General features: G+C 37.7%; 1 protein-coding gene across 1 annotated transcript; it reads left to right on the top strand.

The window, feature by feature from the left end:
• Positions 1–7,566: 7,566 nt before the first annotated feature.
• Positions 7,567–15,942, top strand: LOC137005488 (zinc finger protein 431-like). The gene is made up of 5 exons (XM_067366434.1): positions 7,567–7,713; positions 8,492–8,595; positions 9,325–9,472; positions 14,977–15,220; positions 15,305–15,942. Exons 1-5 carry the CDS (start codon positions 7,567–7,569, stop codon positions 15,940–15,942), a joined length of 1,281 nt encoding a protein of 426 aa, XP_067222535.1.
• The last annotated feature ends 4,193 nt before the right edge of the window (positions 15,943–20,135 follow it).

Here is a 20,135-nt window from a genome sequence, read left to right as displayed (position 1 = left end):
TTGTGTTTTTTCTCCCTGATCCAAGATAATGGAGACAGAAGACATGCACTGCTGAAAAATATCCTTTTCTTTAAAATTCCTGCCATCCCTTACATCCTGCAGTATATTTGGGTCAGCTGATCTGTGTACCTTTGCATCAGTGTACTGCGCTTTCATGGATTCATGGCTCAAAAGTTTGAGGGTCTCCCTAACTGAAACATACTGTAAAAAGCAGTACTTTAGTATTTTTACCAAGATATACCTGTTTAGGTGCCACATAATTAAAAGTCCTCTTGAAATATGTTTTATGAGTATCATCAGACCTAAATATTCCCTCATTGTACAACCTCAAAAGATTGCTCTTGTTTAGACCAGCTATGATGTTATCAAAATCAGTTGATGGCATTTTCAGTTTTCTAAAATTCTTCTCTCAGTTTTGAAAACATATGTTGCATGTTGCTGTCATGCACCACCTAAAATTCCTCAATTAAACTATGGATCGTGGTGGCTGGTAGCATCCTCAAACAGAATAATGCCAAATCTGTCAAAAATGTGTTTTCATCACTGCAATAATCATCAATCTCAAAATGCTCAAAACTGTCATCATGAATGTCACTGTCATGTCTACAGCTTGATGCATTGTTATCTATTACAGGGTTCTCTAAATACTCTCTGTGTTTCCTGCTTATGTGGGATGTGAAAGATGATTTCACATGATTTTTTTTTACAGTTGGGAAAGGGGCAGGTGACCTTTTTCCCATCTCGTGTATGTCATTTTAAATGGTTGCAAAAGCGGTGCAGATTGGGAGATGTATGCTCGCATCCCGCAACCTCACAAATCATGGCATCCATTTGAGCAGGTCTACTACAGCTAGCCTTATTTGGCTGAGCATGTTTCCTACGCATGTGCAAACTGCATTCCCATTTTTATTATTGAGTATTTCGGATAGTTTGCGGCTGACGTAAAGTTTCGTGCTTAGCTAATGTATGTTAAAAAAGCAGGTTTCTATATGAGTCGATGTAAACTTTATTCACCTCGTTGAGGATAACACAATTACAACTGCAATCAGACCACCCTTGACCAACAGCCAGAAAAAAAGGCTTATCGATAAAAAATACTAAGCATTTTCTTGAGTCAGTTCATTTGCTCTAGTAATTCATGTTAGGTTTTCCTTAATATGTGAATTCATTTGACATTAAATAATTACAGAACTGTACTAACCTTTTTGTTGAGTCTTTCCTCCATTGTCGACCACTCCCACCAAATGAAAACAAAACACAGAAAAGTAATCTCCCTTACCATTGGTCAGTTTTTCACTGTCCGTGAAAACTGACCAATGACAAGTCACTTTTATTTTCAAATTTTCGTAGGCATTTTCACTAAATGGATTTACAGTAGTGAAGAATTACAGCGGTGTGCATATATTTTCCCATAATCCTTTGCTATTTACAGTATAATACTGTTTGCAAATATAACAGTGTTATACTGTACATATTACAGTAAAATACTTCAAATTACAAAAATCCATTACAGTGTACCATTGATGTGCCATAAGCTGTTGGGTACAGGCACTGTGTATTTCCTGCGCCTCCGGGGGTTCAGCTGAAGACTGCGCATAAGGACACCCTGAGGATCCACACGTTTCATGGATTCTTGAACACGTCGCCCTACAAAAGTAAACTCATCAATATATGCCAGTCTTTGAGTTCACCTTTGGCATGCTCAGTGGGGACCTAAAAGACAATATTCAAAAATATCACTGTACTGACACCATCAGATGTGAATACAAAAACTTGAAATTAACTGAGCTGAATAAGGACACACTTCTGAGATGTTTTACTTGCTTAAAATCACTTAATAATGAAGTTTGCAACACTGACACCATTTCAAAGCAGCTTCACAGTGATACAGCGGTAAATAAAAATCTGTATTGTATAAAGTGCTATATAAATTTAGGAAAAGAAAAAAAAAACTAAATTTACTTAATTTTTATTTTACATGCTTTTTACCTAGGGATGCTAATATGTCAAGGTACAAAACCCATCTTACTCTGTACTCGAATGCCCTGTGCACCGAGATGTCCAACCATCATTTTATATCTGGCATTTGGGTGACACTTAAGTACATCTTCTACCAAAGCATCCAGTTAAGCGTCCTCCAGAGTTGAGAACAGGTTGCTTATTCTATAAGAATAAAATAAACCCATTATCAACCACACAACACACACATTCAAACACTAATGTGAAAGCTAAGTAGATTATAAGGCTAGGCTACTAGGAGCTGCTGCTTACCTTAAACCATGTAGCGCCTTCCTATTCCGTATAGTTCTTTCACAGACACCAGACAACTTTGCAATGTTTCCAGCAGTTTGACCCATTGAGAGATAAGTTTCAATGGTGCTTATCAGAAGCAAGTTCAATGGACGTCCCACCGTAGTACCATCTGACTCGCACAGATGCAACAGCTGTATTCGAGGGTCACAAGTTTCCCTGAAGTTCCCTCCCACTTGGATATCAATTCAACTATAACCAATATTTTCAAAGGATCTTGCCATGTGTGTCAACTGACCCTTCGCCGGGAGTTTGATTGACAAACAATCTAACCAATCATAACGCCGAATCCGCCATTTTGTTCGGCAAAGCAGTCAGGAGTTAGAAGATTAACCTCAGTGGACTTGAACTTGAAAAATGGTGTGTATTGACATCTTTCTGCATTTGAACTAACATTCCTTCTCATGTTCATTCATGTTTGATGCTACAAATTAATTAGTAGGAAGAGATGATCAGTTTACGAACCTCTTCAGTTGAGAAGCTACAGCAATCTGTCACGACACATTAAAGATCCACATAACGTTTTTTATTGTTCGCATTTATTAAAAAATGACATAGTTTGAAAGCTGGGATTTTGTTTAATATTAAAAGTAACCTGGTTTGTCTTGTCTGTTGATGTGTTGTCAGTGTCCTGTTTGCTCCTCGATGTATTTTTCACTCTGTGTGGCATGACAGCGGCATGGCTTGATCGTCAACGCAACAGGAACTAAAAGCCCACCCCAGTGGATTAAAGCAAGTTGGGTAAAGTGGTTGAAAACAACCCATTGTGGTTTTCAACAATGGCCAGATGATTGGGGAACACCCGCTGGCGTTCTGCAGAGATTCCTACTTGCACTTCTCAGTCACCGGTCCAGGATGAGAGCCTGGTTGGCTTGGACCTGTGTCATTGTTGTGGTGGTTGTTTTTAACTCACCCCGGTGGTTTCAATAGTTGTGATCTGATGGAGATCATCTAGCATTTTAGCTCATGGCACAAGTTTAACAGGGCTTGATAAATGATGAATGTTGCTGCAGAGATCTTTAGTTTGTGGTGAAACTGCTGGGGATCACTGACAGTCACAATAATATTGATTATGAATGATATATTTTAATGATGATTTTAAAGCATAGTTCTTACAAGGACCATCCTGTCAAACATTGGAAAACAGTCAAACTATAGTTAAAGGTTAGGTCATTGTCACAAAGAATTTTTTTTAAATGATTTTTTCTGCATATCTGACATGATCCCCGTGTTGTACTTGTTTTGTATGGACTTTTATGTTGAAGTGTTTTTATGTTCCTCTCTGTGTTCTTTCCTGTGTCCTGTGGCCATGTTTGTAGTTTTCCCCATTGATGACTCTTTCCCAGGTGTGTCTTGTTAACTTATCTTGTTTAGCTTGTTTGACCCTGTGTATTAAAGGTGCGTTCACGCGGCCTCGTAATTCCTGTAGTTACGAGATTCTAGCTTGTAAAAAGTGTTCATGTCCTCGTAGAGCTCGTAATTACAGCTTGTAAGCTGGGAGTTTTCTGAAAGCTCCCAGATGTACCACGTGGCCGCTGTACCACCTGACCGCTGTAGATTGATTCATTAGGCGTTGATAGTGGTGCCATAGAAACGCATAATTCCCAGTCCAAGATCCAAAAGGACGTGAACAGCTCCGAATATAATGTCACGTGTTGTCAATTCAAGATTCCAGTAAATACGAGGTGACGTGAATGCAGCTTTATACCACTGTATTACCTGTGATCTTTGTCAGGTCTTGTCCTACATGTATGTATGTCTGATGCTTCTCATTCTGTTCCATGGGTCTCTGGTCTTTTTTTATAATTAAACTATTTTGCAGGTGGATCCAGCTCTCCCTTTGTTTTTGACATTACAGACATTACAATATCACAATGAGTTGTAACCAAGGGCTTTTGTGGGCTATGGTCAAAGGTAGGGTGACCATATTTTGATTACCGAAAACCAGGACACTCAGCCCGGCAATGAGATCCTCAAATGATACTCGAAGTTTACTCAAAGATGCCTTATAATTTCAGTACATTTAAAGTATGCCTCCTCTGTGTGGATAGAAAATTGTTATATTACAAAACACTAGCTATATCCAAAGACACAAATTCAGATAGGCTTCTCAGAGGTTACTCAACATGTTTTATAATGACAAGTTTCAAAAATAACAAATGAAATAAAGACAGAAATAATGTCTCGTCTGCATTAGAAAAATAAATAATTTTAATAAATAAATAGTAAATAACTAAATAAATCCAAATTTTACCAAAAAATAGCTCACACAAACTCACAAAAACTAACAAAAATATTTATATCTTTATTTTTTGTTCTTCATCCTCATTTTCCTCTTCATCCTGTTTTTCTTCCTCATCCTCCTTGTTTGCCCATCTATATTTTGCTGTGGAACTGATCTTTCCCAGCAGTTTTTTGTTGCTTAACAAATAAGCATGAAAGTTATAAAGAAATTTATACAGGCCTATCAGCTGTTACATCGCAAGTTACAAAGGAAGAGCTCAACGAGCAATGTGAACTAATATTCTCAGAAACAAAAACCCTCATGTAAATATTAAACAATGAGTTACAGATAAATTGAACACACTATTTTACTACTATTAAACTACTATTACTAGACTGTTTAGCTCTCCTCTGGGGGGGAAAAAGAAGAAGCTCTCATCTGATTCGGCAAACTCCTCATCAAACACACATTAGTGTATATGCTGGATTTTCAGTGTTGTTGGGAGTTGGGAATTAAATCCTCCACCCTTCCATTGTACATTTTCTGTGGAAAGCTGCACTCCTGAAAATTTCTGCAGAGGATCCGTTGTCTTCGGAGACTCCAGTTATGTCAATACACTCTGTCACTACTTTCCTGTCAGCAGTATGTGTTATAAAGAAAATACAATTTATAATCTGGCTTGACATCCTGTTACAGAGATTTCACTCAAATAAAAATTGCAGGATGAGGAATTAAGTTTTCCTCCTCCATTCCCCAAAAGAAGAACTTTGAGGTGTGTGAGCTCCACCTTGTCTTTGAGACAGATTTCACACAGAGACTCGTCTCTCCAGAGAGAAACTTCAGCAGCTTTTGGTCCAGGATGAGGACACGGCTGCCTTGCACACATCGGTCATCCTCACTGGTTGTATCTGTAAAATGACAGCTCAGCAGTTATAGTACTAGAAGAACATTAACAACACTGTGATGTTGGGCTTGTCTGGATCACTACTAAAATGTTATAGAAGTATAATACGTAATAAGTTTTAATAACACAAATAAAATAATGCAATCATTTTCATCTTAGATCACCCCTTCTTTGGCTCAAATGATCAAAATGGTCATTCTTTTTTCTTATTTTTGTACCTTGTAAGGCTACATTTTTAAAACGAGGAAAGTAGTTTGTACTGCTCAGTTGTACTAGAGGAGAGCAGAGATGAAAGTACCATTTTCACAAAAATAGAAAATGTTTTAGACATAGATATATTTTTGCGGTGGTCAATAAATCACAAGGGTGGTCAATCAATACCAGGTGGTATTTTGTACAAATGTAGGACGGCTTCAGTATAATTTCACTGTGAATAGAAGATTTACATTGTTACTCTGGACTCCGTCAGTTGGGACGAAAGTAACACAACAGTACAAGCTAGATTTGTTTTTGTTACTCTTGTGTTTTATTAAATATACCTGACCAAGACTTTGTTAATATGTAAATTGAAACATATTATTTAATCTATTTTTTTGCAAAGATAAAGTACAAAATATATGACATTTTCATTTAAAATTTTAGTTTTATCAAATGTCCCAAAAGTAACTTGACAGAACAAACTTGAATTGTTTAAAATATTTGTTTATAGGCCATGTCAATTCATTTTAAAGACATTCAAAACATTTTTGTTCAACAGTATGACAGTATATATTCCAAGAAACCAACAAAACTAGGATTAAGAAGCAATGTTCTGCACCCTCATTGCATGCCTCATGTGACCAGAGCTGGCAAAAGAGACACTGCACCCACACTTCCCTCGGCAAGGATGAGTTAAATGTTTCCCCGCACACAAGAAATTCCTCACCCCTGTCCTGGGAAACCGTGGTTGCAGTGTTTTTGACAGTAAGGAGCCTTTTCTTTAGAGCGGATGGCTTCTTCTGGATCCTCTTATGTTGCTCCTCCTCCAGAGCTGCCCTCACTGGAGAATCTGTGAGGATCGCTGTTGACCTGCAACATTCAAAGTAAGAAAAATAGTTGTCAACATCTGTATAAATTTACAGGCAGTTATTGCTCATCCTCTGTCCACATGGTAGCAGCATGTATTAAGAAATAACTCAGGACAAAGCAAAAACCAAATGCCACTCACCTCCTTTTACCTCTTCGTTTAGTGTCCTTTCTCGGACCAGCCTTAGGAAAGGGACGCAAAGCTTCTGGAATGAAAGCCTGTGCAGAAGTCCTGGAACTCAGGCCTAGATTAGTGTGCATGTCTGCAGGTTGTTAAAAAGCGGTCACATGTGTTTTATTGAAGCTGGTGGAGCGGGACATGCAGGTCGGTGAATGGACAATGTATTGTTGCATTCAAAGAAGGAGGTGAGCCAGTCCTTTCCCACCATCTTGGTGGCATCCCATCCACTTGGATATTTGCATCCATAACTGCTGGCCAATTCATATGCAAATGTGTGCACCTAAAAAAAAACGTAAAAATACATTAGAGGAAGATTGTTTATGACATAATTAAGATAAAATAAGACTACTGATGCTGTCCTGGGGATTTTTATATGTTGCAGCTGCTTCAGAGACAGTGGAAAAATGAAACATATTTTACAAAGATAGGACAAAAATGTTAATAAAAATAAAATTAATATAAAAATGAAAAATTATGGAAAAAAAGGGTCCGTGTATCATCTGATCATTCAATTATTTCATTTAATCTGGCAAACAAAAAACGGGCAAAACAGGTCAATATTTAGATTTTCGGTGGTTCTGTATGAACCAAAAAATGAAAGCAGATGTTTTTTTTTCCAGTTTTCAGCTCGAAAACGAAAAGCCAAAACGAAATAATACGGCTAATTTACATTTTTCTTTATTTGTCCAGTTCTCACGCTGCGTGAGTTTACAGTTTACAGCTGCGTGCCGCGCTTTGCGCATGCGCAATGAATAGCTGCGCAATAAGCCTGTGATCATTTCTGGTGACTGGTATGCCGAAAGACCCACAATGGCATCACTCGAGTCATACATGCCAGTAATTTATGATATTACGTTTGTGAATTGAGTGACATATGGGGAGATGTCTGAAAGGCTGCAAGAAATAGGTGTCCAGCGGGGAAACTCTGAGATCAGTATCCGGAGACAACTTACCAAACATAATTTGCGGAGAAAAGGACACTCTTCTGATTCAGACCTTGAAATTGCAGTCTCTCGTGCATTACATCAGGTATGAATAATGAATTAGCAATAGTTTTTAACAGACTGGATCAACTTATGGTCATAAAATGACGAAAGGCTTCCTGTCATCAGTTGGAGTACGTGAAGGAGAATGCCGAATCGGACGTGTTCTGAGAGCAGCCCGTGCCTCATACCACGAAGTAAAGTATGTTATAAAGCAGTTATAAGATTACAAGAGTTTATAAGAGTAACGATTTGTATTCCATGCACATGCCTATATCTGTGCTGACCTAAGTTATTCATATTTCTTGCTTGTATAGGGTACCCGTAACTTTAACCCAAACCCATATACTGCAGATACATGGGACACAAGCTACACATGGACCAAAATGAAAAACTGGTCATGTTTGGAGTGACTTTCTGTGGCTGAATACAGCAAGAAAATTGTTGCAAATGCAATTATGCCTCCAGGCAAATGGCCTTGGGGAAAAAAAGGTCAAATTTGTCCAGTGCACACCACAACAATTTATGATGGTAATTGAGGAGGCTTTTCCTCTAATAAAACATGCAGGAGGTTTCAAACTTATGCGCTGCGGCAGGAGCAGACAGCTCTTTTACATAAGTATGCTGCCAGAAGGATATACTATTAAATATCTAAGGGAAAGAAGCAGCCTTAATAAAGCAGTTACGTAGATTGTCCCCCTGCAATGCGATCTCCCCCTAAATGGGGACAATAAAAAGGTAAGCAATATCAGTTACTTCTTTGTTTGTATTATGTCTATTGTATCTCATATCTCTATTGTATCTCTGTGTGATTTGCATTACAGGATGACAGTGTGACAGAGGGGTCTTTGCAGCAAACATGTGTTAACTGCAGACAGCTAGTGGCACTGCATGTAATGGAAACACACAAAGCTCACTGCATCACCAGGTAAGCGACTGTCATCCTTTCACTGTTTCCACAATAGAGCAAGGCTAACATTGTAAAGTTTAGCGAGTGCTGTGACAAAAAAACAACAAAAAAACAACAGTTCTTCAGTATAGTCAACACAACTTTAAAGTAAGAGTGAGATAAAATGAAAGCAGGGTCATTGCTAGGGTATTTATCTACGGTCCGTGTACCTTCGTATAATTAGTTTTTTCGTTTTTGTTTAAAAAAAAGAAAAAGGAAGAAACCGTGAGTTTATCTCATATTCAAACCTTTTTGTGGACATAAAAAACGAGTTTCAGTTTCTTTTATTATTTTTTTAATTTTGTTTTCATCACACATTGTTCCAATTTGACATATCCGGTTTCATATTATTTCGTACAGACTGGACCGTCTTTTGGCAGAAAAATGATGACGGGTTATCTGGCCTCAACGTTTCAGAACGCCATGTTGGATCAGCACTGAGGCTTGTCCATCAATCTTACCACCAAGCTTGTTTACAGGTGCCTATTTCATCACAAAGTGTTGTCTGTCTTTTCAGTTTAATTGTGTAATAATGTATGCAGTGTTTGAATAGTATTATTTCCTCATACCCCGTGTATATGTACAGTTGAGTTCTGGTGTTTAATGTGCTTGATAGTCATTCAGCTCAACTAATATATATGTGTTTTAATATCAACTGTACGCTTTTATGATATGATTTTTATGAACGCTTTCCTTACTGTACTTCAGAACAGCTGTTCTGTCCAATGGAATCTGGGACCAAGTACATGTAGACTTTGGGAAAGAATTTTATTTATGTCTCTTTATGCAAGAGATCCTAGCTGCATACAGATGTAACACAGTAAGGGAGCCTTACAAGCAGACACCTTCAACAAAGGTGAGTAGTTTTTAATTTTTTTATGACAAATATTCTTTGAACCCTGTGGTAGGCCCTCTATAAGTTAATGTTTTTGATCCATATATTCAGTACGCATAAAAGTAGTGAACTGCAAGATTGTAATTTTAACAGTTTTAAATCAGAACCACAGGATTGAGTGACTGTGGCCGGAGATAAACAACCGGGTCAGTTACCCTATTAAGGAGGCTTTGATTCAGCTGACTGATCAGGAAATGAATGACATGGAGGACCCCACCACTCACTACACTCGGTAAAGACAAAACTGAAGTCATTGCGTTTGGAAACAAAGATGAAGTTCTTAAAGTGAACACGTACCTTCACTCTAGGGGTCAAACAACTAAAAATCAAGTCAGGAATCTTGGTGTGATTTTGGAGTCAGACCTGAGTTTCAGTAGCCATGTAAAGACAATAACTAAATCAGCATATTATCATCTCAGAAATATTGCAAGAATTAGATGCTTTGTCTCCAGTCAAGAGAAACTTGTCCATGCTTTCATCACCAGCAGGGTGGATTATTGTAATGGGCTCCTCACTGGTCTTCCCAAAAAGACCATAAGACAGCTGCAGCTCGTACAGAACGCTGCTGCCAGGATTCTGAGCAGAACCAGAAAACATGAACACATCACACCAGTCCTCAGGTCCTTGCACTGGCTTCCAGTTGCATTTAGAATTGATTTTAAAGTACTGTTACTTGTTTATAAATCACTCAACGGTCTAGGACCTCAATACATTGCAGATATGCTCATAGAATATAAACCTAACAGATCACTCAGATCATCAGGATCAAGTCACTTAGAAATACCAAGGGTTCACTCAAAGCAAGGAGAGTCTGCTTTTAGCTGTTACGCCAGCCGCAGCTGGAACCAGCTTCCAGAAGAGATCAGGTGTGCTCCAACAGTAGCCACATTCAAATCCAGACTCAAAACACATCTTTTTACCTATGCATTTGCTGATTGAGCACTGTGCTATGTCCGAACTGTTTTATATGTATTATCTTTTTATTCTTTTAATTCCTTTTCCTGTTTTTATTTAATTTTTAATGTATTTTATATCTTTTATGTATCACCTTGTTATTCTGACTTTTAATACATTTTAAATATTGCTGTCTGGTTGAAAGAGCTGGGAGAATTAGGAAGAAAGTGATTAGGTTAAAAATTGGTAAATTTGGATGAGGGGACAAACCATGGGGAAATTTGAGCTGTAGTGCATGGTTAAGATATCTCTAGATTACAGTCAGGACACTTTCCAAAGGGGAAATTTGAACTGTGTTGCATAGGTAAGATATCTCCGGAAGGGGGATTAGGGCTGTGTGGTGCAGTTTGAGGTGTCTTGGCAAAAGGGGAGATTGAAACTTTGTTTATCAGTTTGAAGTGCCTTAACAGGTAGCAGTCCTGTTGTGTGAGGAAGATCCATTCAGATCCTCTCTGATGGATAGATCCGTTTAGATCCACTCTGATGGACAACAACAACAACAAAAAACTCCCTAAGACTTCCTAGATCTTCTATCCTTCTATTTACTGTTATTTCCATTCCTTATGTTCTATTTTTATTCTTTTTCTTTATGTAAAGCACTTTGAATTACCATTGTGTATGAAATGTGCTATACAAATAAAATTGCCTTGCCTTCCCTTGCCTAACAACAGGAAGAGGGAAGATGCTGGTTTTATACCTTGGTATTAATTGGAAGATTTCACAGACAGTGCTTAGCTTAAGATATGACTAGTCCTTACTTCTATTATGATATTTATTAATTAATGATTATTATTATTATCTTAAGATGTCAGTGAAAGTTATTTTAAGTTAAAGGGATAATTCAACTAAAAATGAAATTTACTCACCCTCGATTCTAAACCTGTAAACATTTCTTTGCTGAAGACAAAAGAAGATATTTTGAAGACCCATTGACTTCCACAGTAGCCTGGAAGTTTCTAATATGCCCAGTAAGAAGCTGATTAGCTGGTTCAGGTGAGGTAAACTCTGTAGGACAGTGCAGGCCTCCAGGAGCAGGACTGGGCACCCCTGGACTAGGCTGTTAGTCACCAAAACTGACAGAATTAATAATTGGTGAATTATACACACAGTTTGCTGACACTTGAGTGATTCGCAATGTATTTCCATATTTCGCGTTTCTGCAGAAGTCAGTCATGTGGGCAAAATCATGAGGGTGAGCAAATAAATCTCATTCTTCATTGTTCATTTAAGCAACAGAGCAGAATACCGTTAATCTTTAAATACTTAAGTTATGTTTTAACAGTGGGGGGCAAGCACTTTTTCACACAGGGCCATGTGGGTTTGGATTTTATTTCCCCTTCATAATAAAAACCTTCATTTAAAAACTGCATGTTGTGTTTACTTGTGATATATTTGATTCATATTTAAATTTGTTTGATGATGAAACATTAAAGTGTGACAAACATGGAAAATTTAAAAAAAAAAAGTCACTTTTTCACACCACTGTATTTAGTGACATGGTTTTAAAGCTATATGCTATCCTGTTTGTTGGCCTTAAAACATCTTAAAAATGCACATATGTACACCAGGGAAATCTAAATTTTCTAGGGAAACATGCCCCCGTACCCCCCAAACAAACAACATTTTCTGACCTCGGTAATCATGAAACCTTGCGTACGGCCGGCTTATAATCTATCAAATGAAATCTGAGGTAAACGTGTATTACTGTGATAAACTGTGATAAACAAAAATAAATGGGGCCAAACGCGACTGAATGTAAAGGTTTGTGTCTTGTTATTCTATTAATAACTACCGATTGATTTTGCATTTCTATCAGAAATTAAGAATTATTAGTGTCATTGTAAATAGTGGTGCAAATATCTAAGCTATCTAATACTTCAAATCTCAAGGTTAAATCAGAAGATTTTTTGTAAAAATGTTTCTGTAACAGCTGCCAAAAAATAGTATATAGCTCCACTGTGGTTTTTAACAAAAAAAAAAAAACTTTTCACAAATATTTATTAAAACATCGTTTGTACCATATTTGTCACTGTTTTAAGTTTAATATACAAAAAATTATCTGGTAAAATAGTTGGATTTCTATGCACTTCTGTGATTGTTGACAATGCGTGACTTTTATTTTGGAGCGACGACATGACGTCATAAGACTGCGCCGCGCTCCTGCATCTGTGATTCTGCTGAATAAAGGTTTGTTTTAAGAATTTAAGCTGTTTTAATCGATAGGAACAGTTAACTGATTTATAGTTGTTACCGTTTTTTAAAGCGATGTGAAATTAATTTATTTACTATTTAATGTAACATTGTGATTCTTTATCTAACTGTAATGAAGGATATTTGTGTGAGTAAAACAGTAAACCTGCGTCTCATTTCTCTCTATAAATCATAAATCAGTTTATCATGAACACGAGTTCAGTCTCTGGAGAGTAATGATGGAGAAACTGAACTTTTCAACTCCGAGTCAATTGAATCAAACACTTTGAGAAATGATTCAGTGAATCACGACTCGTTCTGTTCGAACAGTGAACATGAACGAGAACAACAAACATTAACAAACTAATTATGTTTTCATCAAAGTGTAATCATTTAAATATAATCTATAATTCATTAAATACAATATGAGGATCATAAATGCCTGAAATATGAAGTTTATTAATTTGTAGTGTTAGTTTTGAGTTTTTTTTTTTTTTTTAGTCTAACAGGTCATTGAAGACTTTTAACTCTGTTAATTATTCTGTACTTACAGATGGAGTTTATTAAAGAGGAAACTGAAGACATGAAGATTGAGTTTAATAAAGAGGATTTTGAAGAAATAAAGATTGAAGAAACATTCAGTGTGAAACATGAAGATACTGAGGAACAAACAGGTTGGTTTTATTCTCACAGCTGAACTCAGTCATTTGATCATTATTAAAATGTGCAGATCTACAGAAATAGAGAATATACTGAAGTATAATCTTACAGAAAATATTAAAGAATCCATTCATTACAGTATAATATCATTCAGGTATAAATTCCTTGATCATGAAATGGTTTAATTAAGGTTTGCACATGCTGAATGAATCAAATGATTAATAAACAGCAGCACAAACTCTGTGAAATCAGCAGCCCTTCTGGACTTCGGTAAAGCTGGTTTTATATTCGCACATTCAGACATCCGTATTCAATAGCCTTGTTAATCACACTACATTGGACATTCATTGGACATTCACAAGTAAATATGCCATTAAAACAATACTTGCCTATTTTGATCGACTGTGAAAAATGTTGTAAGTTGACAATCGTTGGTTGTCAATATCATGTCACTGCTTAAAATTCGCAAACATTAATTTATTGCACATCAGTGTTTCCATTAAATGTGACCCCAAACCACAAAACCATGTCAAAATGTATGCATTATGCAATATTAAGTAAAGATCATGTTCTATTAAGATATTTTGCCCATTATTTTAGTCCTTCATATTGAAACAAATCAGTCTAGACTTTGAGCATGTCAACTTTCTACAGAAGCTGAAACATCAAGATATGACGTGAAATATTTTTAAAAACATACGAATAACGAATAATAATCACTCCAAAATTTTAAAATATACAATCTGCTCCACTTTACTGAAAACTTCACTTGATCTTGTGTTTCTGGTGTCCCACATTCACATGTGTATGAAAGGAAGTCAGTGGAAGGAGAAGTCTGCTGTGAACGGCCCTTAATAATTACATAGTTTTAGGAAAATTAAATATCAACTTAAAAATTGATGTTAAAATATGGCTGTTAATATCATTTTGTCATTGATCAAATATATTACTCAAAAATATTTCAGAGCAATGTTTTCTTTATTTTCTTAATATTATTTATAGTGAATTATTAAGAATTATTTAAGGGAAGGTGGCAGAGCAGCTATTTGGGAAATTCTGTAGCCAGAAGACCTCCATTCAGTGCTGATTGTCTTAATTCAGTAAATCTTGATGTAAAAACATTTGAAATTGGAGTCAGATTAAACGAGCAGCTAAAGTAAAATTGAGACTAAATTCTAAAATTAAGTGAACTTCACAGGAGCGCTGAAAAGACGTACACACATTATACCTTCACCAGACCACTGGATTCTGTCGCTGGAACGACAGCTGGTCCTTTACGATTGGAAGATTAATGTTACAGTTTCAGGAACATATGCAACTCATTTATGCAAATGCATCAAAATGATCGTAATGTTTTGTAGCAGTTGTCTATCACAACAAGTCTCAATTTTATCACCTTTAACTTCATATTTCTCTCTTTAAATTATTTTGATTTACTTAAAATTAAATGACTTTTTTTCTCTTTCATTTCAGAGCTGATGGAAGTGAAGGAGGAGAGTGAAGAACTGAGTGAAGTGGAGGAGGAACATCATGACAAACCTGGAGAAAAACCTTTGAGTCGCTCAAAGACTAAAAAGACATTTTTAAAGAAAAGAAGAGCCAAGAAATCTACAACCTGCACTTAGTGTGGAAAGAGTTTCTCAACCAAACAACATTTTAAGATTCACATAAGAGTTCATACAGGAGAGAAGCCGTTCACATGTGATCAGTGTGGGAAGAGTTTCACACGAAAAGGAGATTTTAAGGAACACATGAGGATCCACACTGGAGAGAAGCCGTTCACCTGTGATCAGTGTGGGAAGAGTTTCACACGTAAAGGACATCTTAAGGATCACAAGAAAGTTCACACTGGAGAGAAGCCACACACATGTGATAAATGTGGGAAGAGTTTCACACGAAAAGGAGGTCTTAAGAGGCATATGAAAGTTCACACTGGAGAGAGACCGTTCACATGCCATCAATGTGACAAAACATTTCTAAGGTCATCAGACCTGAAGAGACACCTGAAAGTTCATACAAAGGAGAAGCCACATTCATGTTCTCTGTGTGGAAAGAGTTTTTCACTGCTGTCATATTTAAATGAACATGAGAAAATCCATACTGGTGTGAGAGAGCATGTGTGCTTTGAGTGTGAGAAGACTTTTACTACAGTAAACCATTTAAAACAGCACCAGAGAATTCATACTGGAGAAAAACCTTACAAGTGTTCACACTGTGACAAGAGATTCAGTCAGTTATCAAATCTGAAAACACATGAGAGGATCCACACTGGAGAAAAACCTTACAAGTGTTCATACTGTGACAACAGATTCAGTCGGTCAGAACATCTGAAAACACATGAGAGGATCCACACTGGAGAAAAACCTTACAAGTGTTCACACTGTGACAAGAGATTCATTCATTCATTATATCTGAAAACACACGAGAGGATCCACACTGGAGAAAAACCTTACAAGTGTTCACACTGTGACAAGAGATTCAGTCAGTTAGCACATCTGAAAACACATGAGATGATCCACAGCACAGAGAAGCCACACATGTGTGATCAGTGTGGAAAGAGTTTCTCTTTTAAAAGTCACTTGAAGATCCACGCAGTGAAGAAACCACATCACCACAGTCTGAAATGAAGTGGTTCATTTTTATGTGCTAAACAAAAAAATCTTCTGTGTAAGTTAGCCACAGCCAAATCTCTCCTCTCCAGCTATAGTTGGCGCCATGGGTGACAAGTTTTATTTATTTATTTATTTATTTATTGCAGTTACAAAACGTCTTTTTGTACCTACATCAGCAAATTATTCACAAAAATTTTAAGCAAAGTTTAACCCATTAATGACCCAGTGGTCCGCTGATGTTAAACAAGCTGTTTTTTTAAATGAGGAGTATGCCATCTAACAAATAATTTATTATGCTCGCAGTGCGTCGGTTAAATGAATTGGGATATTAATTTAATAATAAAAGTGGCATAATAATAATAATAATAATTAACAGCCCTGTGCGCCCATCTGCTATACGCCACTGTGAAGGGATAAAAGGTGTTCAGGCATGGCATCAAAGCGATAACCTGTTTAATCCAAATCCACATGCGTGGACTATTCAATATTCAGTACTGCAATGTCTGAGTCTCTCCAGTCACATGATGTTTCTCATGTGTTTTCAGTCGGCGCTACTACAAAGAAACGCTTACTAGACTGTGGACTAGCTTTGCTCTCTGAACAGTGGCAGCCTGCAGCTGAATTTTTGTGATCACTGAAGCCCGGGTATACTTCGGTCGTCCGCGTTTGTGAATTTGACGTATGTAATTTTCATCATGCGGCTGGCGTGAGCCATCTGCATGAGGCTGGCTGAAGGGAAGGAAAAGATGTGGTAGAAAAAAGTGTACAAGCAATAGGTATAACCGTACCCTGGAGAGGATTGTGAAACAAAACCCATTCAAAAATGTGGGGGAGATTCACAAAGAGTGGACTGCAGCTGGAGTCAGTGCTTCAAGAACCACTACGCACAGACATTGCTGCTGAGTGGTCCAAAGTTATGTTCTTTGATGAAAGTAAATTTTGCATTTCCTTTGGAAATCAGGGTCCCAGAGTCTGGAGGAAGAGAGGAGAGGCACACAATCCACGTTGCTTGAGGTCAAGTGTAAAGTTTCCACAGTCAGTGATGTTTTGGGGTGCCATGTCATCTGCTGGTGTTGGTCCACTGTGTTTTCTGAGGTCCAAGGTCAACGCAGCAGTATACCAGGAAGTTTTAGAGCACTTCATGCTTCCTGCTGCTGACCAACTTTATGGAGATGCAGATTTCATTTTCCAACAGGACCTGGCACCTGCACACAGTGCCAAAGCTACCAGTACCTGGTTTAAGGATCATGGTATCCCTGTTCTTAATTGGCCAGCAAACTCCCCTGACCTTAACCCCACAGAAAATCTATGGGGTATTGTGAAGAGGAAGATGCAATGTGCCAGACCCAACAATGCAGAAGAGCTGAAGGCCACTATCAGAGCAACCTGGGCTCTCATAACACCTGAGCAGTGCCACAGACTGATCGACTCCATGCCACGCCGCATTGCTGCAGTAATTCAGGCAAAAGGAGCCCCAACTAAGTATTGAGTACTGTACATGTTCATACTTTTCAGTTGGCCAAGATTTCTAAAAATCCTTTCTTTGTATTGGTCTTAAGTAATATTCTAATTTTCTGAGCTACTGAATTTGGGATTTTCCTTAGTTGTCAGTTATAATCATCAAAATTAAAAGAAATAAACACTTGAAATATATCAGTCTGTGTGTAATGAATGAATGAATGTAATATACAAGTTTCACTTTTTGAATGGAATTAGTGAAATAAATCAACTTTTTGATGATATTCTAATTATATGACCAGCACCTGTAAGTGGTATCTAAATACATACAGAATGCCACCTTAAAATAAAAGACATCAAGAAAAAAGTGACATACTGTTGAGATAACATTCACTTTCTTCGCTTTCAAGACCAGAGTACCTTCCTGCTACTAAAGACAAATGCACATGGTTTTGAATGGTATGGGTAGATGAAAAGTAGCACTGATCATGAGAACACAATCCGAAGTGTAGAGTTCAGCAAAAGTGTAGAGTTCAGGGCAAAGCAATGCATTTTTTGTAAGAAAAATATCCACATTTATAACTTTAAACTACAATCCCTGGCTTCCAGTAACAGCTAAACACAAGTTCGAGTTTCGGTCGAAAAGTGGCAGAAGTTTATTTGCCCTGGAATTTTTACTGAGGTTGTGTGAGATGAACAACAATGCTATTTTTGCCTTGCCTTTAAACAACAACATATCTCTGACTATCGACACACAAAACTATCATCTATCGGCACAAATTAAAGACTAATTAAAGGATTAGTTCACTTTCAAATAAAAATTTCCTGATAATTTACTCACCCCCATGTCATCCAAGATGTTCATGTCTTTCTCTCTTTAGTCCAAAACAAATTAAGGTTTTTGATAAAAACACTCCAGGAATTTTTCTCCATATAGTGGACTTCAATGACCTCCAAACGGTTGAAGGACAAAATTAAGCCCCAGGTATACTTCGGCCGTCCGCGTTAGTGCACCGTCCGCATGATGTAATTTTTGTCATGCGGAAGGCTCGCGGCCGGCTGCACACCCCGTCTGCGCGCAGCCCAAGTAGTACAGATTAGTCCACTAGGTGGCAATACGCACAGAATTGAGCACGGTTTTCAGCCGTCGAAACAACTTGCGTGAAAAAAAGAGAAAAACACGACAATAGACGGCAAACTCAACAAGCATTTGTGTGAAGAGATTAGAAAGTACCCACATTTGTACAATTCATGTTTGAAAGAGTACAAAGACGTGTTTAGGGTGGCAAATTCATGGAGGAAGATCTGTAAAAATATCGCAAAGGATAGGGACTTTTTATTGTTACATTGTTTCAGATGGAGTGAACCTGGATCTTTGTCGTCAATCAACCTGGAATGCATCAACCCAGACCCCGTTGACCCTGTTGAACCAGTTGCCCTTCTGTCCTCACCATCATCTTCCTCATCACACTCTTCACTATGCATGTCTTCATCGGCATGCACATCTGTGCCGTCGCCTCTTTGCTCGAAGAAGAGGAAAACAGAGCAGTTAACTCCAGTCCAAGAAGCCATAATGGCGAGATTGCAGAAGTACGACGAGGACAAGGAACTTTAGGACAAAGATATGTGCTTTGGCAAGATGGTGGGGAAGAGGCTGAGCAAACTGTCCATGAGAAGAAAGGCCCACGCGTATTTGGAAATTTCGCAAGTCTTGTTCAAGTGGCAGATGGAGGGCTGTGACTCTTGATAAAAATAGACTACCTGTTTGTTTGTTTGTTTGTTTTTTACTTGTGTACTAACATGTCTTGTGTTCTACTTTGCACAACATGCACATAACACACGTTAAGCAAAGACTGTATGTTTACATAGTTTTATGTAACCAATTTGCATAAAGGTACAATCTGTAAGATATTCACAGTAAAATATCCAAAAACCACTAGGCTAGTGTTATATATTTTGTCCAGCTGATTACTAACAATATCTCTAATGTTTTCAACTACTTGTAAATCATGAGAAAATTCCCATTCTAAACAGTGACACGGGGCAGTGCAGTCGCCTGTCAATGACTTCAGTTACCCTTTGTTACCGCCTTTACTGACGTAGAAACCACATGACAACAGTGTCGTGGACAAATGCGGAAGTAGTGTCTAGCATCCAGCAAACCACTAGCTTGCTTCAAGCAGTTCCTTATTTACTTCTTGCACATTTTATGGTGGATTGTGTCACTTATTTATGGAACATAATTACTGTTTACCATCTGCCGCTGGTTCTGTCGACAAGGACAGGTCCGTAAACCTCATACTCATGACCGGAAAAGCGGAAGCGGCGCTGGTGTCATAATAAAAGTCCCGCTGCTCGTGGGGCGTGTGTTGATCAATCGCTCCAGCTCCTCGGTCAGCTCCCACAACACTCGGTCCTGCTCTGCTTCATACTACAGTAACGTTAATAATCGCATCCATGAACATGAGTTCTTCCCGAGTTCAATCCCTATTCTTTTGTACCGTCCGTTGAGATGGAGACCACATGTCCCAGGTTTCCGCTCTAAAACTTGGTGTCATCAAACTACGCCTTTGTTTTGAATAGGCTTCTAGCGACCTCTAGCGGAAAAAAAATATCACAGATTGTACCATTAAAATAACATTAACTCCAGGTCAAACATGGCATGGCATTGAGAAACTCAAACAATAACCGACAAACTCTGACTAAAACTGGGACCTATTTATACAGAGAAAGACTAATGAGGTAACAAG

The sequence above is a fragment of the Chanodichthys erythropterus genome, chromosome 3, assembly GCF_024489055.1.
Source record: "Chanodichthys erythropterus isolate Z2021 chromosome 3, ASM2448905v1, whole genome shotgun sequence".
Taxonomy (NCBI): domain Eukaryota; kingdom Metazoa; phylum Chordata; class Actinopteri; order Cypriniformes; family Xenocyprididae; genus Chanodichthys; species Chanodichthys erythropterus.
The sequence above is the reverse complement of the archived record's forward strand: the minus strand, read 5'-3'. Positions and strand labels throughout refer to the sequence as shown.

Coding starts and splice junctions, on each gene's coding strand:
- LOC137005488 (XM_067366434.1), top strand. CDS start 7,567: ATGTCTGAAAGGCTGCAAGAAATAGGTGTCCAGCGGGGAAACTCTGAG. Junction 8,596..9,324: donor AAAGCTCACTGCATCACCAG/GTAAGCGACTGT, acceptor ACTGTACTTCAG/AACAGCTGTTCTGTCCAATG. Junction 9,473..14,976: donor AGCAGACACCTTCAACAAAG/GTGAGTAGTTTT, acceptor CAACATTTTAAG/ATTCACATAAGAGTTCATAC.